General features: G+C 46.3%; 1 protein-coding gene across 4 annotated transcripts in view; it reads left to right on the forward strand.

The window, feature by feature from the left end:
• The window catches only part of LOC116374138 (interleukin-1 receptor accessory protein-like 1), a 399,675-nt gene that overhangs the window by 234,349 nt on the left and 137,610 nt on the right, over positions 1–27,716 (forward strand). For all 4 annotated transcript variants that reach the window (XM_031823979.1, XM_031823977.1, XM_031823980.1 and 1 more), the window contains exon 6: positions 19,822–19,896. In XM_031823979.1, the coding sequence (XP_031679839.1) occupies positions 19,822–19,896 (75 nt within the window). The remainder of the gene's footprint in view (positions 1–19,821; positions 19,897–27,716) is intronic.

Here is a 27,716-nt window from a genome sequence, read left to right on the forward strand (position 1 = left end):
CTGTTTGTGTGTGTGTGATGTGGTAACATATTCTTGAGGAGCGCGGACACGTAGGTAATGATGTGTGGCCAAGAATGGGTCGCTATTTTAATTAGAGAGGCTTGCATGCATTATTCACCATTTCCTCAAAGGAGCTGTGTTGTGTTCAGGGGTGAAATACTGTGCTGCTTGATGAGGCGTACTGCGAGGGAGATAACTACAATCACACTGAAAACACACCTGAAGCTGTGTTGTGTTCAGGGGGGAAACACTGTGCTGCTTGATGAGGCGTACTGCGGGGGAGATAACTACAATCACACCTGAACTGTGTTGTGTTCAGGGGGGAAACACTGTGCTGCTTGATGAGGCGTACTGCGGGGGAGATAACTACAATCACACCTGAACTGTGTTGTGTTCAGGGGGGAAACACTGTGCTGCTTGATGAGGCGTACTGCGGGGGAGATAACTACAATCACACCTGAAGCTGTGTTGTGTTCAGGGGGGAAATACTGTGCTGCTTGATGAGGCGTACTGCGGGGGAGATAACTACAATCACACTGAAAACACACCTGAAGCTGTGTTGTGTTCAGGGGGGAAACACTGTGCTGCTTGATGAGGCGTACTGCGGGGGAGATAACTACAATCACACCTGAACTGTGTTGTGTTCAGGGGGGAAACACTGTGCTGCTTGATGAGGCGTACTGTGGGGGAGATAACTACAATCACACCTGAACTGTGTTGTGTTCAGGGGGGAAACACTGTGCTGCTTGATGAGGCGTACTGCGGGGGAGATAACTACAATCACACCTGAAGCTGTGTTGTGTTCAGGGGGGAAATACTGTGCTGCTTGATGAGGCGTACTGCGGGGGAGATAACTACAATCACACTGAAAACACACCTGAAGCTGTGTTGTGTTCAGGGGGGAAACACTGTGCTGCTTGATGAGGCGTACTGCGGGGGAGATAACTACAATCACACTGAAAACACACCTGAAGCTGTGTTGTGTTCAGGGGGGAAACACTGTGCTGCTTGATGAGGCGTACTGCGGGGGAGATAACTACAATCACACCTGAAGCTGTGTTGTGTTCAGGGAGGTAGGAGCCATGACTATGGTGGGGGGACAGGGGAGGGAGTTAGGAGCCCTGACTTTGGTTGGGGGACGGGAGTCAGGAGCCATGACTATGGTGGGGGGACAGGGGAGGGAGTTAGGAGCCCTGACTTTGGTTGGGGGACGGGAGTCAGGAGCCATGACTATGGTGGGGGGACAGGGGAGGGAGTTAGGAGCCCTGACTTTGGTTGGGGGATGGGAGTCAGGAGCCATGACTATGGTGGGGGGACAGGGGAGGGAGTTAGGAGCCCTGACTTTGGTTGGGGGACGGGAGTCAGGAGCCATGACTATGGTGGGGGGATGGGGGTAGGAGGGAGGTAGGATCCATGACTTTGGTGGGGGGACAGGGGAGGGAGGTATGAACCATGACTATGGTGGGGGGACAGGGGAGGGAGTTAGGAGCCCTGACTTTGGTTGGGGGACGGGAGTCAGGAGCCATGACTATGGTGGGGGGACGGGAGGTAGGAGCTATGACTATGGTTGGGGGACGGGGGTAGGAGGGAGGTAGGAGCCATGACTTTGGTGGGGGGACAGGGGAGGGAGGTAGGAGCCATGACTATGGTGGGGGGACGGGGGAGGGAGGTAAGAGCCATGACTATGGTGGGGGGACGGGGGAGGGAGGTAGGAGCCATGACTATGGTGGGGGGACGGGGGAGGGAGGTAGGAGCCATGACTATGGTGGGGGGAAGGGGGAGGGAGGTAGGAGCCATGACTTTGGTGGGGGGACGGGGGAGGGAGGTAGGAGCCATGACTATGGTGGGGGGACAGGGTAGGTAGGAGCCATGACTATGGTTGGGGGACAGGGTAGGTAGGAGCCATGACTATGGTTGGGGGACAGGGTAGTTAGGAGCCATGACTATGGTTGGGGGACAGGGTAGGTAGGAGCCATGACTATGGTGGGGGACAGGGTAGGTAGGAGCCATGACTATGGTGTGGGGACGGGGTAGGTAGGTGCCATGACTATGGTTGGGGGACAGGGTAGGTAGGAGCCATGACTTTGGTGGGGGGACGGGGGAGGGAGGTAGGAGCCATGACTATGGTGGGGGGGTGGGAGGTAGGAGCCATGACTTTGGTGGGGGGACGGGGGAGGGAGGTAGGAGCCATGACTATGGTGGGGGGATGGGGGAGGAAGGGAGGAGCCATGACTATGGTGGGGGGACGGAGGAGGGAGGTAGGAGCCATGACTTTGGTGGGGGGACTGGGGAGGGAGGTAGGAGCCATGACTATGGTGGGGGGATGGGGGAGGAAGGGAGGAGCCATGACTATGGTAGAGGGACGGGGTAGGTAGGAGCCATGACTTTGGTTGGGGGACGGGGGAGGAAGGTAGGAGCCATGACTTTGGTGGGGGGACTGGGGAGGGAGGTAGGAGCCATGACTATGGTGGGGGGGATGGGGGAGGAAGGGAGGAGCCATGACTATGGTGGGGGGACGGGGGACGAAGGTAGGAGCCATGACTATGGTGGGGGGACGGGGGAGGGAGGTAGGAGCCATGACTATGGTGTGGGGACGGGGGAGGAAGGTAGGAGCCATGACTATGGTAGAGGGACGGGGTAGGTAGGAGCCATGACTTTGGTTGGGGGACGGGGGAGGAAGGTAGGAGCCATGACTTTGGTGGGGGGACTGGGGAGGGAGGTAGGAGCCATGACTATGGTGGGGGGATGGGGGAGGAAGGGAGGAGTCATGACTATGGTGGGGGGACGGGGGACGAAGGTAGGAGCCATGACTATGGTGGGGAGACGGGGGAGAGAGGTAGGAGCCATGACTATGGTGGGGGGACGGGGTAGGGAGGTAGGAGCCATGACTTTGGTTGGGGGACGGGGGAGGTAGGAGCCATGACTATGGTGGGTGGGCGGGTGGGGGGAGGCGTCAGGAGGTGAGGGTGGGGGGGGGGTGGCTGGTGTTTTTAGAGAATGTTTGTGTCATAGGCAGCTGGGGGTCAGTAATGAGCAGGTGACGATGCAGCCTGAAAGAGAGGTGGCAGAGGAGAGGATCAGACAGGTGTATATTGAGGATAGACTACAGAGTGATTGGAGAATATGCATAGCGGAGGCCCTTTCTCCACTGATAGTTGCGTATTATTTCTTTGTCAATAAGAGAATCACTCACTTCCATTTGAAAGACTATTATCTGCTGGTGGAAGGAAGGGCAGTCATACTCTTGAGAGAGCTGGTGTGGGTGCAGACTTGTTCTCAGAGACAAACAGTGCCTTCAGAAAGTATTTATACCCCTTGCCTTATTCCACATTAAGAATGTTTTTTTCACAGTGATACAACCTCTTTGGGACATACTATATATACAAAAGTGTGTGGATACCCCTTCAAATTAGTGGATTCAGCTATTTCAGCCACACCATTTCTGACAGGTGTATAACATCGAGCACCAGAGCCATGCAATCTCCAAAGACATTGGCTTTGGCAGTAGAATGGCCTTACTGAAGAGCTCAGTGAGCACTCAAGCCTAAGATCACCATGCGCAGTGGTTGGTGTGTGCTTTACACACACCGCCATTGGACTCTGGAACAGTGGAAGCATGTTCTCTGGAGTGATGAATCACGCTTCACCATCTGGTAGTCTGATAGACGAATCTGGGTTTTCCGGATGCCAGCAGAACGCTACCTGCACCAATGCATGGTGCAAACTGTAAAGTTTGGTGGAGGAAGAATAATGATCTGGGGCTGTTTTTCATGGTTCGGGCTAGGCCCCTTAGTTCCAATGAAGTGAAATCTTAACACTACAGCATATGTGACATTCTAGATGATTCTGTGCTTCCAACTTTGTGGCAACAGTTTGGGGAAGACCCTTTCCTGTTTCAGCATGACAAAACCCCTGTGCAAAAAGCGAGGTCCATACAGAAATGGTTTGTCTCACCCAACTACACCCAATAACCCATATTGACAAAGTGAAAACATGTTTTTAGAAACATTGCACATTTGTTGAAAATTAAGTTGTCTTGGGTATGTCTGGATCCCCTTTGAGTTGTCTTGGGTATGTCTGGATCCCCTTTGAGTTGTCTTGGGTATGTCTGGATCCCCTTTGAGTTGTCTTGGGTATGTCTGGATCCCCTTTGAGTTGTGTTGGGTATGTCTGGATCCCCTTTGAGTTGTGTTGGGTATGTCTGGATCAGCTTTGAGTTGTCTTGGGTATGTCTGGATCCCCTTTGAGTTGTGTTGGGTATGTCTGGATCAGCTTTGAGTTGTCTTGGGTACGTATGTCTGGATCAGCTTGGAGTTGTCTTGGGTATGTCTGGATCAGCTTGGAGTTGTCTTGGGTATGTCTGGATCAGCTTTGAGTTGTCTTGGGTATGTCTGGATCAGCTTGGAGTTGTCTTGGGTATGTCTGGATCAGCTTTGAGTTGTCTTGGGTATGTCTGGATCAGCTTTGAGTTGTCTTGGGTATGTCTGGATCACCTTTGAGTTGTCTTGGGTATGTCTGGATCAGCTTTGAGTTGTCTTGGGTATGTCTGGATCAGCTTTGAGTTGTCTTTCGTATGTCTGGATCAGCTTGAGTTGTCTTGGGTATGTCTGGATCAGCTTTGAGTTGTCTTGGGTATGTCTGGATCACCTTTGAGTTGTCTTGGGTATGTCTGGATCACCTTTGAGTTGTCTTGGGTATGTCTGGATCACCTTTGAGTTGTCTTGGGTATGTCTGGATCACCTTTGAGTTGTCTTGGGTATGTCTGGATCACCTTTGAGTTGTCTTGGGTATGTCTGGATCAGCTTTGAGTTGTCTTGGGTATGTCTGGATCAGCTTTGAGTTGTCTTGGGTATGTCTGGATCACCTTTGAGTTGTCTTGGGTATGTCTGGATCACCTTTGAGTTGTCTTGGGTATGTCTGGATCACCTTTGAGATGTCTTGGGTATGTCTGGATCACCTTTGAGTTGTCTTGGGTATGTCTGGATCACCTTTGAGTTGTCTTGGGTATGTCTGGATCAGCTTTGAGTTGTCTTGGGTATGTCTGGATCAGCTTTGCTCGTCTGGATTTGGGGATTTTCTCCCATTCTTCCTTGCAGATTTTCTCAAATCTCTGTTCAGTTAGATGGGGAGCGGCAGTGAACAGCAATCTTCAACGCTTTGGCTGGACCACTCAAGGACTTTCACATTCTTGTTCTGAAGCCATTCCAGCATTACTTTGGCTGTATGCTTGGGCTAATTGTTCATTTGTCACATAAATCTTCACCCCATTCTATGGCCGTTTGCTTTCTGAAGCAGGATCTCATTAAGTTATGGATTTTCCTGTATTTGGCTCCATTCATTGTTCCTTCGATCCTTGCCAGTCTCCCAGTCCCTGCTGCTGAAAAGCATCCCCATATCATGATGCTGCCACCAGCATGCTTCATGGTAGGGATGGTGTTAGACAGGTGATGAGCTGTGCTTGGTTTTCTACAGACATAGCGCTTTGCATTCAGGCCGAAGATTTCATTTGATCTAATCAGACCCCATTTGCCTTATGATCTCAGAGTCTTTCACGTGCATTTTTACAAAATCCAGGCGTGCTGTCATGTGCCTTTTTCTCAAGAGTGGCTTCCGTCTGGCCACTGTACCATAAAGCCCAGATTGGTGAAGTGCTGTAGAGACTGTTGTCTCTCTGACAGGTTCTCCCATTTCAGCCAATGAACTCTGTAGTTCTGTGATCATTTGGGTTCTTGGTTACCTCCCTGACCAAGGTCCTTCTTGCTCAGTTTGGTCTGGGTAGTTCCATATGTTTTCAATTTCCCAATGATGGAGACCACTATGCTCTTGGAAACTTTCAACACTCTAGAAATTGTTTTATACCCTTCCCCAGATATATGCCTCATCACAATTATATCTCTGAGATCTAGGGACAGTTCCTTGGACTTCATCAAATTAAATCAAATTTTATTGGTCCCATACACAAGGTTAGCAGATGTTAATGCGAGTGTAGTGAAATGCTTGTGCTTCAAGTTCTGGCAGTGCAGTAATATCTAACAAGTAGTCTGACAAGTTCACAACGACTACCTTATACACACAATTTAAGGGGATGGTTTAAGAATATGTACATATAAATATATGGATGTGTGATAGCCGTGCGGCATAGGCAAGATGTAATAGATGGTATAAAATACAGTATATACATATGAGATGAGTAATGTAGGATATGTAAACATTATTAAAGTGGCATTATTTAAAGTGACTAGTGATCCCATTACTAAATATATTTATTAAAGTGGCCAGTGATTTGAGTCTGTATGTTGGCAGCAGCCTCTCTGTTAGTGATGGCTCTTTAACTGTTGCGCCTTCTTTACCATGCTGTCTGTGTGGGTGGACCATTTCAGTTTGTCTGTGATGTGTACGCCAAGGAACTTAAAACTTTCCACCTTCTCCACTACTGTCCCGTCGATGTGGATAGGGGGGTGGTCCCTTGTTTTGTTGACAAACTTGATGATTGAGTTGGAGGCGTGCATGGCCACGCAGTCATGGTTGAATAGGGAGTACAGGAGAGGGCTGAGAACTCACCCTTGTGGGGCCTGGGGGAGGCCCATCATAAAGTCCAGGACCCAGTTGCACAGGGCGGGGTCGAGACCCAGGTTCTCAAGCTTAATGATGAGTTTAGAGGGTATTATGGTGTTGAATGCTGAGCTGTAGTCAATTAACAGCATTCTTACATAGGTATTCCTCTAGTCCAGATAGGATAGGGCAGTGTGCAGTGTGATGGCGATTGCATGGTCTGTAGACCTATTGGGACGGTAGGCAAATCGGAGTGGGTCTAGGGTGACTAGTAGGGTGGAGGTGATATGATCCTTGACTCATCTCTTAAAGCACTTCATGATGACTGAAGTGAGTGCTACGGGGTGATAGTCATTTAGTTCAGTTACCTTGCTTTCTTGTGAACAGGAACAATGGTGGCCATCTTGAAGCATGTGGGGATAGCAGACTGGGATAGTTTCTGCTCTGGTATAGTTTCTGCTCTGACTGTTAACTCTGGGACCTTATTTAATCATGTCCAAACAATTGAATTGGCCACAGGTGGACTCCACTCTGATTGTACTGACATCTCAAGGATGATCAAAGGGAATTGGATTCATCTGAGCTCAATTTGGAGTGTCATAGCAAAGGGGTGTGAATACTTCCGTAAATTACATATTTCTGTATTTCATTTTCAATAAATTTGCAAACATAAAAAAAAAAGATGTTTGCAGTTTGTCATGATGGGGTATTGTGTGTAGATAGGTGAGATGTTGAATCCATTTTGAATGGAGGCTTTAACACAACAAAATGTGGAATAAGTCAAGGGGTATGAATACTTTCTGAAGGCCCTGTAGGTAGAGCACAATGTGCCCTTTTAAACAATGTGTGAGATGTAAAGTGGTTCCATTTCAGGGACCTTAGAGAGAACTTGGAGGATTATTGAAGGTAATTACATGGAAATGTTTTGTTTCCCCCAGTACCTCTCAGGGTACTGAAGCTACAACCCAAATCCCTGTTATTCTGATGTCAAACAGGCCTATTACGTGGGTATTGGTTCAGTATCCATGTCCCTAGTAACTAAACCGCTGATACAACCTCTCTGGGACATGTATCTCATGAGCCTCCTTATAAGGAATGTTTTGTTCATTGTCTGAACTGAAACAGCATCGGTTAAATATATATGTTGGCCTCTTTCAAATATATATTTTAAAATATTTTATCACTTGTTGTTGCTGCTCTTATTGCATGTATTGGTAACACTTCCTATGAATTACCTCATATTTTTAAATGTGTTTTATTTTACCTTTATTTAATTAGGTATGTCAGTTAAGAACAAATTCATATTTACAATGACGGCCAACCAGAAGGCCTCCAGCGGAGACAGGTGCTGGGATTAAAAATAAAAATAAAAATATAGGACTAAGCACACATCACGACAAGAGAGACCTAAGACAACAACACAGCATGGCAGCAACACATGACAACACAGCATAGTAGCAACACAACATGACAACAACATGGTAGCAACACAACATGGCAGCAGCCCAACATGGTAGCAGCACAAAACATGGTACAAACATTATTGTGCACAGACAACAGCACAAAGGGCAAGAAGGTAGAGACACCAATGCATCACCACGCAAAGCAGCAACAACTGTCAGTAAGAGTCTAAGTAGATTGAGTCTAAGGCATTAAAAACATTAAAACGTGTCGTCATGCACAACTTGTTCTTATATGTTCTTATAAGTGGTCATTAACATCTACAACTACATTCACTTCCTGATTTTACCACTATCCTCTCAGATCAACATAGAGTGTTATATCAGGCTGACTCATACCTTAGTGCCTGGAAGGAGCAAGACTCTCAAAACAAAGAGTCTCATTAAAAGGAGATTACATTAAGAGGTATTGCTCATTAGCACTTCCAGGCAGTCTGCTACAGTCCCTGTATGAAACTCCTACCAGTGGGGATGAAAGGTACACAGCTTAGAGTCTCAAATCAAAATGCAATTGAAGTTGTTGCACATTGTCCGGTCAATAGATGACCAGAGACCACCTACGCTGTTGAAGGCTTTGAAGAGCTTCTGTTTGGTCAAAGTCACAAGCCAGGCCACCTGATGTCTCACTAAACATCACCATGAGAATGGGAAAATTTGAATTGCATACTTCTCTCTCTGCTCTCTCCTTGCCTTCTTCTCAAAATCCATTGAAGGAGAAATTCAGAGGAGAGGGACCTCTGGCTTTCTCATCCAATGGGTTTTGAGGTGAGGAGAGAGGACGTGAGGAGTATGAGATTCTCCCTGTGTCTGTCTGTCACCCACTAAACCCAAGCAGCTTTTAATCAAGTGAAAGCATTGATATTTTCACGTTTTAATCCCATTAATGGAAGAGACCTGGAATACTACAGATGAATGTAATTGCAACCCATTCATGTTCATGAAAATATCAAAATATCTGTTAAAACTAACAAAAGATACTCCTGCTCCTGCATCCTCTTTGTTCCAGAGGTTTGTCTACAACCACATACCCTTTGCAAATTCTCACCAAAACCTGAGGGATCCAATTATATCCCAGCAAATGAGATGCTGTGCTGTTCACTTCTGTTCTGTTCAACTAGCGTTTTCACACCTGACCGGAGCAAGAAGGAGTGATTTCACCATGAGTCTTGTTTTAAAGTGTGCTTCTCTTAGAGGGATCAGTGCTACTCTTGTCTTGGGTCCTCTGATGTACGGCCGCCTTTGGGAGAGCAATTTCCCCTCCAGCTCAATCCTGACATTTGTTAAAGGATACCCCCCAGAGAGCCTGGCTTCCACCCTGCTAATGATTAGTGTTCTGCTGCTACCGGCTGCACAATGTAGGGTTGTAACTGATGGCAACCTCCAAAAGGGGGAGTGGAGGGATACTTCACACTAATGGCCCCAAATAGACAGAATTAATGGAAAAGGTTGAAGTAGGAAGAAGGAAAAGGGTTTTAAGAATACATTGCAATCCGTCCACCCCCTCACCATTAACACCACCCATTATTGGAAGCGTGGGGCAGGCACCACTTTACATTCAGCGACGCTAGAAGCTATCTATTCATTTGTTAGGCAGGGCTGGTATAGTGTGATTGCAGTGTTGCATTGTTCCTTAGTTCTGTAACAGTTATGGTCTAGCATATTTATATAACTAGCATGTTGGAGAGAGAGAGAGAGAGAGAGAGAGAGAGAGAGAGAGAGAGAGAGAGAGAGAGAAAATATATATATATAATTACTTGACACATTGAAAAGAATTAACAAAAAAACAGAGCAAACTATAATGCTATTTGGCCATAAACAGAGAATACACCGTGGCAGGATACCTGACCACTGTGACTGACCCAAAATGAATGAAAGCTTTGACTATGTACAGACTCAGTGAGCATAGCCTTGCCATTAAGAAAGGCTGCAGTAGGCAGACCTGGCTCTCAGGAGAAGACAGGCAACAGTATGTGTGCACTGCCCACAAAATGAGGTGGAAACTGAGCTGCACTTCCTAACCTCATGCCAAATATATGACCATATTAGAGACACATATTTCCCTCAGATTACACAGACCCACAAAGAATTTGAAAACAATTCCAATTTTGATACTCTCCCATATCTATTGGGTGAAATACCACATTGTGCCATCACAGCAGCAATATTTGTGACCTGTTGCCACAGGAAAAGGGCAACCAGTGAAGAACAAACACCATTGTAAATACAACCCATATTTATGTTTATTTATTTGTACTTTTTTAACTTTAACTATTTGCACATCATTACAACACTGTATATAGACATAATATAACATGTAAAATGTCATATTCAATGTCAACATGTTTCCAGTGCCAATAAATCCACTTGAATTGAGAGAGAGAGAGAGCGAGAGAGAGAGAGAGAGAGAGAGAGAGAGAGAGAGAGAGAGAGAGAGAGAGATGTGCAGAGAGAATATATTATTGCAGAGAGAGAGAGACAGTGAGAGAGGGACAGAGAACATATATTATTGCAGAGAAATTTAATATTTGTATTGAGCAAAAAACTGAAACAGTACAGATTGCGGTATATATACTGAATATTCTATATTTATATATTATCTATGGACTAAGACCATTTTCCCCTACAGATAGCTCTTGAAATTAAAGGTGAACACTTTTCTACAACCAAGAGAATGAATGATGTGGAGTTTCTGCTTGTATCTGAACCAAAGCAGTATGCTTTGACAGTTTAACTTAGTGATCAGGCAGATCATAGAGATGGTGCCGATAGAGATGGCAGCTTCGCTTCGAGTCCTTAGGAAACTGTGCAGTATTTTGTTTTGATATGTATTATTTCTTACATTGTTAGCCCAGAAAACCTTAAGTGTTGTTACATACAGCCGGGAATAAGTATTGGATATAAGAGAGACGTCAACTTACCAGCACAACCAGCACTGTCACGTTCTGACCTTTATTTCCTTTGTTTTGTCTTTATTTAGTATGGTCAGGGCGTGAGTTGGGGTCGGCAGTCTATGTTTGTTTTTCTATGTTTGGTTTCTGTTTCGGCCTAGTATGGTTCTCAATCAGAGGCAGGTGTTGTTAGCTGTCTCTGATTGAGAATCATACTTAGGTAGCCTGGGTTTCACTGTTGGTTTGTGGGTGTTTGTTTCCGTGTCAGTGTTTGTTGCCACACAGTACTGTTTCCGTGTCAGTGTTTGTTGCCACACAGTACTGTTTCGGTTTCATTTCTTCACGTTTCTTTTGTTATTTTTAATTCAGTGTTCAGTGCTTTCTTTGATTAAAGTTATGGACACTTACCACGCTGCATCTTGGTCCGATCCTTACTCCTCTTCAGACAAAGAGGAGATCTGCCGTTACACAGCACTACGACCAGGAATACGACTTTCCCAAGCGGATCCTTTGTCTGCACCTCGCAGGGCATTTGATCTGATTCCAGAGGCTGACCAAAAACAATGCCATCGGAGGAGAGGGTGCCGAGTGGTCTTCTAGTGAGGCTTTGGATGCGCGCACACCAACCACCGCTTCTGAGTATATTACTTCCTAATGTCCAGTCCCTAGTTAACAAAGTCGACGAAATTAGGACAAGAGTTGCTTTCCAAAGAGATTTCCGGGATTGTAACATACTCTGTTTCACAGAGACATGGCTAGCTGGGGACATGCTGTCGGAGATTGTACAGCCAACGGGATTTTCAGTGCATCGCGCCGACTGGAACAAACATCTCTCTGGTAAGAACAAGGGCGGGGTTGTATGTTTCATGATTAACAATTCATGTAATTGTAACAACATACAAGAACTCAAGTCCTTTTGTTCACATTAATTCCTCACAATCAAATGCCGACCGTATTATCTCCCAAGAGAACTCTCCTCGGTTATCGTCACAGCTGTCTACATCCCCACGCAAGCAGATACCAAGGCGGCCATCAAGGAACTTCACTGGACTTTACGCAAACTGGAAACCATATATCCTGAGGGGCATTTATCGTAGCTGTGGATTTTAAGAAAGCTAATCTGAGAACAAGGCTACCTAAATTCCAGCAGCATTTTGATTGCATTACACGAGCGAGTAACACACTCGACCACTGCTACTCTAACTTCCGCGATGCATACAAGGCCCTCCCCCTCCCTCCTTTTGGCAAATCTGACCACGACTCCATCTTCTTGCTCCCCTCCTATAGGCAGAAACTAAAACAGGAAGCGCCCATGCTTAGGTCTATCCAACACTGGTCTGACCAATCGGATTCCACACTTCAAGATTGCTTTGATCACGTGGACTGGGATATTTTCCCAGTACTCGCTCACCGAGTCAGCGGTAAGGAAGTGTATAGGAGATTTTGTACCCACTCTGACTATTAAAACCTTCCCTAACCAGAAACCTTGGATTGATGGTAGCATTCGCGCAATATTGAAAGCACGTACCACCGCATTTAATCATGGCAAGGCGACTGAAAACATGGCCGAATACAAACATTGTAGTTATTCCCTCTGTAAGGCAATCAAACAAACAAGTGTCAGTATAGAGACAAAGTAGGAAAATTACAAAAGGAAAACCAGCCGTGATGCAGACATTGACGTCTTACTTCCAGACAAATTAAACAACTTCTTTGCGCACTTTGAGGACAATACAGTGCCACCGACACGTCACGCTACCAAAGACTGTGGGCTCTCCTTCTCTGTGGCCAACGTGAGTAAAACATTTAAATGTGTTAACCCTCGCAAGGCTGCCGGCCCAGACGGCATCCCTTGCCACGTCCTCAAATCATGTGCAGACCAGCTGGCTGGTGTGTTTCTGGACTTATTCAAATCAAATGTATTTATATAGCCCTTCTTACATCAACTGATATCTCAAAGTGCTGTACAGAAACCCAGCCTAAAACCCCAAACAGCAAGCAATGCAGGTGTAGGAGCACGGTGGCTAGGAAAAACTCCCAAGAAAGGCCAAAACCTAGGAAGAAACCTAGAACCCGTAGCACACGCTCCAGCAGGTGTATCTCACTGATCATCCCTAAAGCCAAAACCTCATTTGGCCGCCTTTCCTTCCAGTACTCTGCTGCCTGAACGAATTGCCAAAATCTCTGAACTTGGAGACTTTTATCTCCCTCACCAACTTTAAACATCTGCTATCTGAGCAGCTAACCGATCGCTGCAGCTCTACATAGTCCATCGGTATATAGCCCACCCAATTTACCTACCTCATCCCCATACTGTTTTTATTTTATTTACTTTTCTGCTCTTTTGCAAACCAGTATCTCTACCTGTTCATCTGATCATTTATCACTCCAGTGTTAATCTGCTAAATTGTAATTATTCACTCCTATGGCCTATTTATTGCCTACCTCCTCATGCCTTTTGCACACAATGTATATAGATTTTTTTTTCTACTATGTTATTGACTTGTTTATTGTTTATTGTTTACTCCATGTGTAACTCTGTGTTGTTGTCTGTTCACACTGCTATGCTTTATCTTGGCCAGGTCGCAGTTGCAAATAAGAACTTGTTCTCAACTAGCCTACCTGGTTAAATAAAGGTTAAATAAAATAAACGAGGAACCAGGCTATGAGGGGTGGCCAGTCCTCTTCTGGCTGTGCCGGGTGGAGATTATAACAGAACATGGCCAAGATGTTCAAATGTTCATAAATGACCAGCATGGTGAAATAATAATAATCACAGTAGTTGTCGAGGGTGCATCAAGTCAGCACCTCAGGAGTAAATGTCAGTTGGTTTTTCATAGCCGATCATTAAGAGTATCTCTACCGCTCCTGCTGTCTCTAGAGAGTTGAAAACAGCAGGTCTGGGACCTTTACCACGTCCGGTGAACAGGTCAGGGTTCCATAGCCACAGGCAGAACAGTTGATACTGGAGCAGCAGCACGGCCAGGTGGACTGGGGACAGCAAGGAGTCATCATGCCAGGTAGTCCTGAGGCATGGTCCTAGGGCTTAGGTCCTCCGAGAGAGAGAAAGAAAGAGAGAATTAGAGAGAGTATACTTAAATTCACACAGGACACCGGATAAGACAGGAGAAGTACTCCAGATATAACAGACTGACCCTAGCCCCCCGGCACATAAACTACTGCAGCATAAATACTGGAGGCTGACACAGGAGGGGTCAGGAGACACTGTGGCCCCATCACATGATACCCCCGGACAGGGCCAAACAGGCAGGATATAACCCCACCCACTTTGCGAAAGCACAGCCCCCACACCACTAGAGGGATATCTTCAACCACCAACTTACCATCCTGAGACAAGGCCGAGAATAGCCCACAAAGATCTCCGCCACGGCACAACCCAAGGGGGAACGCCAACCCAGACAGGAAGATCACGTCAGTGACTCAACCCACTCAAGTGACGCACCCCTCCTAGGGACGTCATGGAAGAGCACCAGTAAGCCAGTGACTCAGACCCTATAATAGGGTTAGAGGCAGAGAATCCCAATGAAGAGAGGGGAACCGGCCAGGCAGAGACAGCAAGGGCGGTTCGTTGCTCCAGAGCCTTTCCGTTCACCTTCACACTCCTGGGCCAGACTACACTCAATCATATGACCCACTGAAGAGATGAGTCTTCAGTAAAGACTTAAAGGTTGAGACCGAGTCTGCGTCTCTCACATGGGTAGGCAGACCATTCCATAATAATGGAGCTCTATAGGAGAAAGCCCTGCCTCCAGCTGTTTGCTTAGAAATTCTAGGGACAATTAGGAGGCCTGCGTCTTGTGACCGCAGCGTACGTGTAGGTATGTACGGCAGGACCAAATCGGAAAGATAGGTAGGAGCAAGCCCATGTAATGCTTTGTAGGTTAGCAGTAAACCTTGAAATCAGCCCTTGCCTTAACAGGAAGCCAGTGTAGGGAGGCTAGCACTGGAGTAACATGATCAAATGTTTTGGTTCTAGTCAGGATTCTAGCATCCGTATTTAGCACAAACTGAAGTTTATTTAGTGCTTTATCCGGGTAGCTGGAAAATAGAAAATTGCAGTAGTCTAACCTAGAAGTAACAAAAGCATGGATACATTTTTCTGCATCATTTTTGGACAGAAAGTTTTAGATTTTTGCAATGTTACGTAGATGGAAAAAAGCTGTCCTTGAAACAGTCTTGATATGTTCGTCAAAAGAGAGATCAGGGTCCAGAGTAACGCCAAGGTCCTTCACAGTTTTATTTGAGACGACTGTACAACCATCAAGATTAATTGTCAGATTCAACAGAAGATCTCTTTGTTTCTTGGGACCAAAAACAAGCATCTCTGTTTTGTCCGAGTTTAAAAGTAGAAAGTTTGGGTCCTCCCGGGTGGCGCAGTGGTCTAGGGCACTGGCTCTGTCGCAGCCGGCCGCGACCGGGAGGTCTGTGGGCCGATACGGATATCCTTGTGTCATCGCGCACTGGCGACTCCTGTGGTGGGCCGGGCGCAGTGCACGCTAACTAGGTCGCCAGATGCACGGTGTTTCCTCTGACACATTGGTGCGGCTGGGTTCCGGGTTGGATGCACGCTGTGTTAAGAAGCAGTGCGGCTTGGTTGGGTTGTGTTTCGGAGGACGCATGGCTTTCGACCTTCGTCTCTCCCAAACCCGTATGGGAGTTGTAGCGATGAGACAAGATGGTAACTATTAACAATTGGATACCATGAAATTGGGGAGAAAAGGGGGTAAAAAAAAAGTTAGTTTGCAGCCATCCACTTCCTTATGTCTGAAACACATGCTTCTAGCGAGGGCAATTTTGGGGCTTCACCATGTTTCATTGAAATGTACAGCTGTGTGTCATCCACATTGCAGTGATAGTTAACATGTTTTCGAATGACATCACCAAGAGGTAAAATATATAGTGAAAACAATAGTGTTCCTAAAAGGGAACCTTGAGGAACACCGGAATTTACAGTTGATTTGTCAGAGGACAAACCATTCACAGAGACAAACGGATATCTTTCTGACAGATAAGATCTAAACCAGGTCAGAAATAGTCTGTGTAGACCAATTTGGGTTTCCAATCTCTCCAAAAGAACTTGGTGATCGATGGTATCAAAAGCAGCACTAAGGTCTAGGAGCACGAGGACAGATGCAGAGAAAAATCTCCACTCTGCTGATCCTCAACACTGGGGCCCCACAAGAGTGAGTTCCCAGCCCTCTCATGTACTCCCTGTTCACCCATGACTGCATAGCCATGCACGCCTCCAACTCAATCATCAAGCATGCTGACGACACTACAGCGGTAAGCTTGATCACCAACAACGACGAGACGGCCTACAGGGAGGAGGTGAGAGACAGGGAAGGGTAGTCAGGTAGCTCCAGAACCCTACAGAGACAGGGATTATGAGGCAGCTAGCTCCAGAATCCTATGGAGATAGGGAAGGTCGTGTAGGTAGGTGGCTCCATCCAGGTCCAGCTACATCTCTAGCCAGTCCCCGAGGATAACATACAATACAGTACCTACTCTGTGTGTGTGTCTGTGTCTGTGGATGTTTGTAGTCATCTCAAAGAAGAAATTATAATCAGATAAATCCATAACTTGGTTACATCAAAGGTAATGTGTGGTATGAATTTCCTGTTTGAATCTCACCAAGCAGTCCATTATTAATATTCTGCCTCGCAGTCAATACCAATGGATTTAGGAAACTCTGAATACATATTGTGTTTGGCCTATCATTGGTCAATGTTGAGTCCACTGTGGTACTACTATGAGTTCTCATCAAAGCAAAGTACTGCTCAGTTTCTCTCTTTCTGTTATCAGAACCATGGTCACCCTCCTGCCAAAATGCTGTCCACAGACTTTTTGTACCCTGTTCATGCCTGCCTCATGTTGGGACTAATCATTTTCGGGAACGACTGTGTTTTCTTTTTCATGTCGTGATTAAACAAAATATTCAATGCATATTTCATAAAGAAAAAGGTAATTAACATAATGAGATTTTCCATGAGCGGAGCCCAGCTCTTGCTCCCGCCAGTGAAACATTTCATGGATCGAGGCTCTAGTTTGAGTTCGTAACTAACGAGTTTTGGTGTCACGATTTGGTCTCGGCTCTCTCTTCGAATGGGGATGGTGTCGTGGTTTGGTCTCGGCTCTCTCTTCGAATGGGGACGGTGTCGTGGTTTGGTCTCGGCCCTGTCTCTCTCTTCGAATGGGGACTGTGTCATGGTTTGGTCTCGGCCCTCTCTCTCTCTTCGAATGGGGACGGTGTCCTGGTTTGGTCTCGGCTCTCTCTTCGAATGGGGATGGTGTCGTGGTTTGGTCTCGGCTCTCTCTTCGAATGGGGACGGTGTCGTGGTTTGGTCTCGGCTCGCTCTTCGAATGGGGACGGTGTCGTGGTTTGGTCTCGGCCCTGTCTCTCTCTTCGAATGGGGACGGTGTCGTGGTTTGGTCTCGACCCTGTCTCTCTCTTCGAATGGGGACGGTGTCGTGGTTTGGCTCATTAGTCATGAATTGAGACGGCACCACATTATCACTGCATGATGGAGAGTCATTTCACACAGTCACCAGAGATTAGGCTTTAATGTGTCAATTGAGAACCATTGACTCCCAAATGTCATCCATTTTGCTCCAAAGATGTTATTTTTCACTAAGACTGTGTATGGTACATCAATGACCTTTTTCAGTCCTGCTTTTGTCTCACCAAGATGCAGTTGCAAAGCGGTATGGACCATGCCAAACTGTTGCAACACTGGATAGAAAGACACAGGTATCCCCCCAAATAGATTTAGTGAAGGCTGTTTGTACCTGGTGATAAAGTAACACATTCAACTGCTGTTCTTTAATGAGCAAGCAGACTAGACTGGCAACACATACAGGAAACACCACACAGTGTACCTACACCTCTGACTACTACCTATTCTACAGCTGCCGTGTTGTTTTGTGCCAGAATTCATTCCCCTATAAGAGTTTCTCCCTGACCGTTTTCACACTCAGACTGAGTGTTCATACTCTTACTACTCTTTAAAAAAGTATCTTAGATATGAGGACTTTCCAATGTCACTTTGCAGAGGGTGCCCAATTAAGCACTAATGATCATGGGATGGCCCTAAGTGCAGATCTTTTGTTACTTCTCGCTAGGCCTAATTGGGGCTGGTGTATTCCAATGGGGGTCGAAACAGACAGGAAACCAGTATCTTCACAATGGTGAATCATCTGTGACCTCTCATAGCTACAATTTTATCATCGCTGCAGTATCAAACAAGTGTTCATTAATTATGCATATCTGCAGTAGAACATCGGGGGGGGGGGGGGATAATTGCTGATCAGAAGAAGATTTTACTTGTCTCATAGGAAGTATGTTACATAAGAAACCTTCCATTAATGATCCGTTTGAATTCAGGTCTAAGAGAAGACCCAACTAGTTTTGTCATTGTACTAGATTGCTTTTGTCCCTTCTTATAACTGTTATATGCACCGTGCATGTGTTCATGTGCTGTTTAATGTACAGCTGACCTCTTTAGCTGAAGCATTCGCTGCAGAAGACCCTGACCTTTACATTGTGAATAATGAGCATGATTAGTCATTACTTTTGGTAAATATGACATGTGAAGCTATAGAAGCAGATAAAAAGCCGAACACTCTATTGGACAGAGAACATTAGTTGACAAGAAGGATAACAAGAACAGCTCTTAAATTGACCAACAGCAGCAAGATAATCCTGCAGCAACAGGAAATGTGAATTATTGTGTGGATTATATATATATTTTTTTAAAGGGTGATACATTTTTAGTTAGGGCAAATCAAGTCTGACACAAGTGGAAATTGCAAACTTTAGAATCCCTTTTAAACCTTGAATACACTACAACTTTTCATTTCCTGCTGTGATCAAATTAAGATTCAACATTTCAACCCACTTCCTGGGTTCCTACCTCCTCCTTTGTAAAGCCTATTTATGTTGCCTATGCTTCTTACGGTATACATTGCCACCACCACCACCAGTTATTTGCCTCTGGGTTAAAGGCTTTGAACAACAATGACAGATAAATACAAATACAGATTCAGCAATGCCATATGTCGTACCCAAGAGTATGTTTCATTGCAGCGCGGATACATTTTTAAAATTGATGGTAAATAGGCTAGCACTTCACAGAATATGGATATTAGATGTATTCTCTTGGTGTAGTCTGAGAATACACAAAGACTAAACCAAACGTAGCCACTTTAAATGCATCCGGAGCGCATGCAAGTTGGAATCCGGGCGCCTGAAAGACGAGCGTCCTGTCAAACGCAGCTTGGTACGATGAAGCTCATCATGACAGGATAGCACTTCCAGTCACACACTACTTATTTCCCCTTGTCCTCCCTCTGTTGCTGGCTTGATCCATCTCACTCAACATCGAGGTTGGAGGAAATTCACCAATGGGTTATTTATAGGTATTTTGTTCTGCTGTGACGAGTCGTCGCAACAATCTGACATATGAATCTGACATATGTAAATAGCTGCTAAGATACCTGTGAACGGTACTGAAGCCCTTCCCTACATAACAGGGAATAAACCGGGGTTTGGGGTAAATACCCATCCAACCTGAATCCGTGTTCACACTGTAGCACAGCCAGTCTAGTCACTGACATGCTTGGTCCATAAGGTAGTGAAGCCGCTAGCTGGGATTAAAAACGGTTGCCAGGGTAAAGTTTTGAAGTAGATGGATGTTTGAGGCTTTTGGAGAAGGGGAAATCCTTTAACAGTTTCCCTCTGTCTACTGCTTCAGCTTCCATACGGTGTCTGCACTGTGTTCTCCTCTCACTCTTCAACGCTGCGCTCGGGTTTACGAAGACATTTTCATAAGTATATGGCTCAACGGACAAATGTCAGAAGTGTGGAAATGAATTGTAATGTGTGTTTTCTTTTTGTTTTCCAGCCCCTCTGACAGACAAGCCTCCAAAGATCCTGTTCCCCTCAGAAAGCAAACTCAGCATCCTGGAGCTGCAGTTAGGTAAGACACCAATGGGTTTATGTTCTCAGACAAGCACGGTCTCTGAGTGCTACTTTAACCAAAGATAGGGTCACTATTAGTACCACAGTAATGTTTTACCTTAGTAGATCATTTTACAAGGGGATATTTGCATTGATTCAAGATGGGTAGGCTTTACACTCAGTTTAGCCTGCTGTGAATAGAAAACCATTCAGTGTGGTTGTTACTGAGATTACTGGGACAACTTCAGCTGAGTGAACAGAAACTGCTATTTCCATGACATAGACTGACCAGGTGAATCCAGATGAAAGCTATGATCCCGTATTGATGTCACCTGTTAAATCCACATAAAACAATGTAGATGAAGCGGAGGAGACAGGTTAAAGAAGGATTTTTAAGCCTTGAGACAATTGAGACATGGATTGTGTCTGTGTGCATTCAGAAGGTGATTGGGCAAGACAAAACATTTAAGTGCCTTTGAACGGGGTATGGTAGTAGGTGCCAGGAGCACCGGTTTGAGTGTGTCTAAAGGACATCCTAAAGGACATCCAGCCAACTTAACACAACTGTGGGAAGTATTGGAGTCGTGTTGTATTCGGTGCATGTGACTAATAAACTTTGATTAGATTTGAGTCAACATGGGCAACTCAGTACACTACTTGAAATGAAAGATGAAATTGCCAGCGATGCTGTATTTGGAAGGCAAAATCAACTTGGACACAGGGAGCACCTGAGAGCTCTGCAGCAATCCGACATGTTAAATTCTGCATGTTCTCTGAATGGCGAAAAGCATCTGATCTGGTTTACCTCAACATACAACATGGACACTGTCTGTGTTTGATCACCTGGATAATATGGGGAATGAACCTTTCTGTCATTTAAAATGGGTTGATGTTAGTATTCCTGCTGATGATTGGCCTGGATCGCTACTGGAGTGACTGAGCATGAATGATGCTCTTTAGTGTGCCTAGCCAGCCGCTCATCACAGGGATACATGGGATACTTCCTGCCGCGCTGTGATTGGCCCAGAGCACAAGCAGCTGCGGAGGGAGAGAAAATGGGTCATGATGGAGGTTTCCCTTTGATGTAAATGTGTCACGGTGATGAACACAGGAGGCAGAGGTACAACGTGGCAATCAGGAAAAGAGGTGCGAGTCATTATGTGGTTTATCAGATAAAATGTTTGGGGATGGAGGGTTATTCTACGCAGTCCATTCACTGACAGTGCTTAGGCCAGAAGCTGATATGCTATACTGAGCAACTAAGCCAGCAGTCAAATCACAGATTTGATTTTTTTTACTTCCCTGAAAGTTTCTGCATTTTCTGACTGGGAAAATTCACAGGAAATTCTGTATACACTGTTGATCTCCTCTGTATCCAAACATGTTTCAACATGGAAGAGATCAGGTTTTGAACTACAGTGTATCTGGATTGGTGGGGGTCCTGTGTTTTCATGCTCACCCGTGCTTTAATATGGTTTCCCAGTCACATATTCATAATACATGTGGGGGAGCCTGTTTGAAGTTCCAGCTATACAAAATCCTGTCACTTACTCTCATCGTCACAGTAACATGTTCATGTCACCACCTCAGACAGGGTAGTAAGTGAAGGGGTAGAAAGTGGAGAGAGGGGTTGGAGAGGAAAGGAGAGGGGAGAGGGGGGGTGGAGAGGAGAGAGGGGGTGGAGAGGGGAGAGAGGGAAGTGAAGGGGTAGAAAGTGGAGAGAGGGGAGTGAGGGGGTGGAGAGGGGAGGGTGGGAGAGGGGGTGGAGAGGGTATAGAGGGGAGGGTGGGAGTGGGGGTGGAGAGGGGAGTGAGAGGGGAAAGAGGGTAGAGAGGGGAAAGAGGGTAGAGAGGGGCTAGAGTGAGGAAGTGGAGAGGGGAGAGAGGTGGTAGAGAGGGTGTAGAGGGGAGGGGGTGGAGAGGGGAGAGAGGGGGTAAAGTGGAGGGTGGAGAGGGGAGAGAGGGGGTTAGAGGGGGTATAGAGAGGGTGCAGAGTGAAGAGAGTGGGTGGAGAGAGGGATGGAGAGGGGAGAGGGGAGAGAGAGTGGATGGAGAGGGAGTGGAGAGAGGGGGTGGAGGGGGTGGAGAGGGGAGAGAGAGAAGAGAGAGGGGAATGTTTAATATTCATTCCCTCATAAAATATATAAACATAAATGGTTACAGTTGACAGTTAATTTGGTGAGCACGAGAGAAGGAAGAGAAGAGAGGAGGAGGGATGGAGAAAGGGAAGAATAGAGAGAGAGGAGTGAGGGAGAGAGCAGGAGTGAAGGAGGGAAGGAAGGATGATGAGAGATGGAGGAAATGAGAGGAGAGTAATGGGGGGACAGGAGAAATGACAGAAAGAAACAGCAGGGAGGAAGGGAGAGGAGAGATGGAGAAAGGGGAGAAGGAATGGAGGAGGACAGGAGATGAAAAGAGAGGGAGCCGTAAACTGCAGGCCCAAATTAATCAACACCTATTTTTTCTCTTACAATTTCACAATCGATTCCCTAATAGTTATTTAATTAAAACGTGTTGTATAAATCCTTGCTGTGGCCCTGGGTGGGCAGCATTACTGTGTCTCCTCAAGGCCCACCCAGCCGAACAAATCAGATACCTCATTGTGTCGGTGAGTCTGTTATACCATTAGATGCATTATGTTCACAGTGTTGCATTGTGGGACTGTACCCTCCTTGCTAACGCACTCTAGGTGTGTTTTCAGGAGAGATTGGTTAGCAGAGGAAATGGTGAACCTGTATTGACCTTTGGCAGCCTACAGAAGTGATGACATGTTTGCCTGCTAATGTAAATAACATCTCACTCTGTCTAAAAGTAGACCAAACAAAAAGTCATGTGTTTCACCTTGGTCCTGATCTGGTGTCTGTATTTTCCCAAGGATGGATATTTCATAATGCTTTTATCATAATGCTCTTAATGTAGTCAGTGAGTACAACACTGTACAGTACCTTCTATCCAAAGAGAATAGTGGTGACTCATTTAGGAGCACTCCCCCACCCCCACCCCTTCATAAAAAGCAGCACCCTCCCACACCCCACCCCCACCCCTTCATAAAGAGCAGCACCCACCCACTCCCCCACCCCCACCCCTTCATAAAGAGCAGGGCCCTCCCACACCCCACCCCCCACCCCTTCATAAAGAGCAGCACCCCCCCATTCCCCCACCCCTTCATAAAGAGCAGCACCCCTTCCCTACCCCTTCATAAAGAGGAGCAGCCTCCCACTCCCACTCCCCCACCCCCACCCCTTCATAAAGAGGGGCACCCTCCCACTCCCCCACCCTCACCCCTTCATAAAGAGGAGCACCCTCCCACTCCCTCACCCCTTCATAAAGAGGACCACCCTCCAACTCCCCCACCCCCACCCCTTCATAAAGAGGGGCACCCTCCCACTCCCTCACCCCTTCATAAAGAGGACCACCCTCCAACTCCCCCACCCCCACCCCTTCATAAAGAGGAGCACTCTACCACCCCCCCACCCCTTCATAAAGAGGAGCACCCTCCCACTCCCTCACCCCTTCATAAAGAGGACCACCATCCAACTCCCCCACCCCCACCCCTTCATAAAGAGGAGCACCCTACCACCCCCCCACCCCTTCATAAAGAGGAGCACACTCCCTCCCCCTCCCCCACCCCTTCATAAAGAGCAGCACCCTCCACCACCCCTTCATAAAGAGCAGCACCCTCCACCACCCCTTCATAAAGAGCAGCACCTAAAGTTTGCACAATGCCTCACTGAATGTAATGGTAAACAATGCCGGTTTTACTGTCCTCCAAACCCAGTAGATGTGATCACTCTTGTGGAAAATAATTAGTCTTGCATTATTACGGTGGCTGGACTGGCGCCCATCAGCACACAAGGGCAATAAGGATCCCCCATCTCCTCCCCCTCCTCTCCTCCTTCACCACCATCCCCCATCTCCTCCCCCTCCTCTCCTTTTTTACCACCATGCCCCATCTCCTCCCCATCCTCTCCTCCTTCAACACCATCCTCCATCTCCTCCCCATCCTCTCCTCCTTCACCACCATCCCCCATCTCCTCCCCATCCTCTCCTCCTTCAACACCATCCTCCATCTCCTCCCCATCCTCTCCTCCTTCACTACCATCCCCCATCTCCTCCCCATCCTCTCCTCCTTCACCACCATGCCCCCATCTCCTCCCCATCCTCTCCTCCTTCACCACCATGCCCCCATCTCCTCCCCATCCTCTCCTCCTTCACCACCATCCCCCATCTCCTCCCCATCCTCTCCTCCTTCACCACCATCCCCCATCTCCTCCCCATCCTCTCCTCCTTCATCACCATCCCCCATCTCCTCCCCATCCTCTCCTTCACCACCATCCCCCATCTCCTCCCCATCCTCTCCTCCTTCACCACCATCCCCCATCTCCTCCCCATCCTTTCCTCCTTCACCACCATCCTCCATCTCCTCCCCCCTTCTCTCTGCTCCCTCAGTGTAAGAGAGGAAGATCTCCTCAGAGCTAACAATGCATCCTCTGCTGGGTCAGTGACAGAGAGAGGAGCTAGCTTGCCTCAGACACACACACACACACACACACACACACACACACACACACACACACAGCTGGTCATTTCTAAATGATGTTGGTCCTTTGTGGAGCTGACTGGGTGGGTGACATCCTCTGGTCTTATTGTCCTCCACCAGGCTAACATTTCATCTGTGTCTGATGGAATTGAGGGCTGTGTCAGTCAGACCAGAACAAACAGCGACCACTCAACCAGGCCAGCTGTGTTGCCTGTGTGTTGGTCTCCCAAATGGCACCCTATTCCCATTGTAGTGCACTACTTTAGACCAGAGCCCCTCCTCTCTCTCTAAGCACTGGTCAAAAGGAGTCCACTGTAGAAGGACTAGGGTGTCATTTGGGAGACCAACACACAGGCAACACAGCTGGCCTGGTTGAGTGGTCGCTGTGTGTTCTGGTCTGACTGACACAGACCTCACTTCCATCAAAAAGGAGAAAAAGGAGGAGAGGAAGGGGAGGAGATGGGGTGTCATTTGGCCTAGCAAAATGTCATTGAAAAGACAGTCTACGTTCAGTTTTGAAAGTAGAAAATTTTTCATGTCATTTAGGTTTGGATAGAACTTCAATTATTAATTTTTTCAATGTACTTGCAGGCTATACATATAGAAGCAGTATAGAAAATTGGTCTATTAACAATTGTACATCACTTCAGTATTTACACACAGTATTTATTTACAACATTCACAGACTAATTGTCTTTAATCTACTACTGAAGAAGCATGACTCTAATAATCTTATTTCATATTTTGAGCATCCAGCTTGACAAAAGATACATGTTGCATTATTGCCTCAATATTAAGTGAATTAATGGTGCAACCAACTGATTAATTGTTTTACAATTATATTGTAAAAACAATGGAGTAAACCGTCTTATATTTTGGGTTGGACATTGCATCCTATTCTTACTCTTTAAATCAATGGCATCAACATCCTGCAAGACCAATTAACCCAATCAACCGTCCAATCAACCGGATCTTGCAAAACAAATGAACAAATATATGCAAAAGCAACACATATCTTGGTCCATGTTAGTATGAAAAACAGTATAAATTCAGTATGTATCTTCCACTATGTCAAAGGTGTGCACGGTATGTACGTTTAGTATCACTTGGCATTAGGTTTGGATGCAGGAAAGTCACATTGTGCTCGCATTACGTTCAGATCTGCCATGATGGGCATTGAATTTAACGTCGTCTCAACGCAAATCAGGCATAAGCAACGTAAAGGGATGGGGTCATTTGGGGGGCGTGGCTTTCTGATATTTATTCATTTATATTTTATTCATATATATTTTCCCAGCATGCATTACAGCAGCTCTGACAGGGGGAAAGACATCAGGGTCGTGATCATTAGGCAACAAACAGAAGAAAATAGCGAGACTACACATCAATCAAATGTATTTATTAAACCATTTTTATATCAGCCGATGTCACAAAGTGCTGTATAGAAACCCAGCCTAAAACCCCAAACAGCAAACAATACAGGTGTACAAGCACGGTGGCTAGGAAAAACTCCCTAGAAAGGCAGGAACCTAGGAAGAAACCTAGAGAGGAACCAGGCTCTGAGGGGTGGCCAGTCCTCTTCTGGCTATGCCGGGTGGAGATTATAACAGTACATGGCCAAGATGTTCAAATGTTCATAGATGACCAGCAGGGTCAAATAATAATCATCACAGTGGTTGTAGAGGGTGCAACAGTGTCAGCACCTCAGGAGTAAATGTCAGTTGGCTTTTCATAGCCGATCATTCAGAGTTAGAGACAGCAGGTGCGGTAGAGAGAGCGAGTCTAAAACAGCAGGTCTGGGACAGGTAGGACGTCCGGTGAACAGGTCAGTGTTCCATAGCCGGAGGCAGAACAGTTGAAACTGGAGCAGCAGCACGGCCAGGTGGACTGGGGACAGCAAGGAGTCATCAGGCCAGGTAGTCCTGAGACATAGTCCTCCGAGAGAAGAGAAGGAGAAAGAGAAAGAAAGAGAAAGAAAGAGAGAAAGACTTAAATTAAATTGCACAACAGCTTTTTCTAACATTTTTGAGAGGAATGGGAGATTTGATATAGGCCGATAGTTTTTTATATTTTCTGTGTCAAGGTTTGGCTTTATTACTGACACTTTTAGTGAGTTTGGTACACAGTTTGGTACACATCCGGTGGATAGAGAGCTGTTTATCATGTTCAACATAGGAGGGCCAAGCACAGGAAGCAGCTCTTTCAGTAGTTTAGTTAGAATAGGGTCCAGTATGCAGCTTGAAGGTTTAGAGGCCATTACTATTTTCATCAATGTGTCAAGAGATATAGTATTAAAAAACTTGAATGTCTCCCTTGATCCTAGTTCCTGGCAGTGTTGTGCAGACTCAGGACAACTGAGCTTTGGAGAAATGATCTAATGATCATGATCTTTCCGTCAAAGAAGTTCATACATTTTTCACTGCTGAAGTGAAAGCCATCCTCTCTTGGTGAATGCTGCTTTTTAGTTACATTTTGGATTATTCTTATTCTCCTCATTTAATTGGAAAAAATAGGATTGAGCAGCAGTGAGGGCTCTTCGATACCTCACGGTACTGTCATTCCAAGCCATTTCCGTTCCAATTTTCTGGAAGCTTGCTTCAGGGCACGTGTATTTTCTGTATACCATGGAGCTAGTTTCTTATGGCAGTTTCTTTTAGGGGTGTGACTGCACCTAGGGTATTACGCAAGGTTAAATTAAGTTCCTCAGTTAGGTGGTTAACCGATTGTTGCCTTCTGACGTCCTTGGGTACAAAACGCACATTGTCGTTTTCGGTAGAAAAATGTTTTCCATTTCTCAAATGAACACAACCCAGAGGCTGAGAGGTCAGAAAGGAGTGTGAACAGCTGTGATGGTGTGACGTGATACTGTGCTGTAGTATTGGGGGTGTTAGCTGAGCATAGCATCACTCAGTAGTCCAACACACAGCAGATCCCGGCTCACACAGAGCTGCTGCTCCAGAGGGGGTTGGCACCTGGACACACACACGCACACACTCACAACATTGTCATAAATACACATATCATCACAACACTAAAGACTTCGTTGTACACTCACCTGTATAAGTAGTGGTCTCTCCCTGTCTGGAGCCAGGTAGCCCAGAATAATCCTCACCTGTATAAGTAGTGGTCTCTCCCTGTCTGGAGCCAGGTAGCCCAGAATAATCCTCACCTGTATAAGTAGTGGTCTCTCCCTGTCTGGAGCCAGGTAGCCCAGAATAATCCTCACCTGTATAAGTAGTGGTCTTTCCCTGTCCTGAGCCAGGTAGCCCAGAATAATCCTCACCTGTATAAGTAGTGGTC

This window comes from Oncorhynchus kisutch, linkage group LG5 (assembly GCF_002021735.2).
Source record: "Oncorhynchus kisutch isolate 150728-3 linkage group LG5, Okis_V2, whole genome shotgun sequence".
Lineage (NCBI taxonomy): Eukaryota > Metazoa > Chordata > Actinopteri > Salmoniformes > Salmonidae > Oncorhynchus > Oncorhynchus kisutch.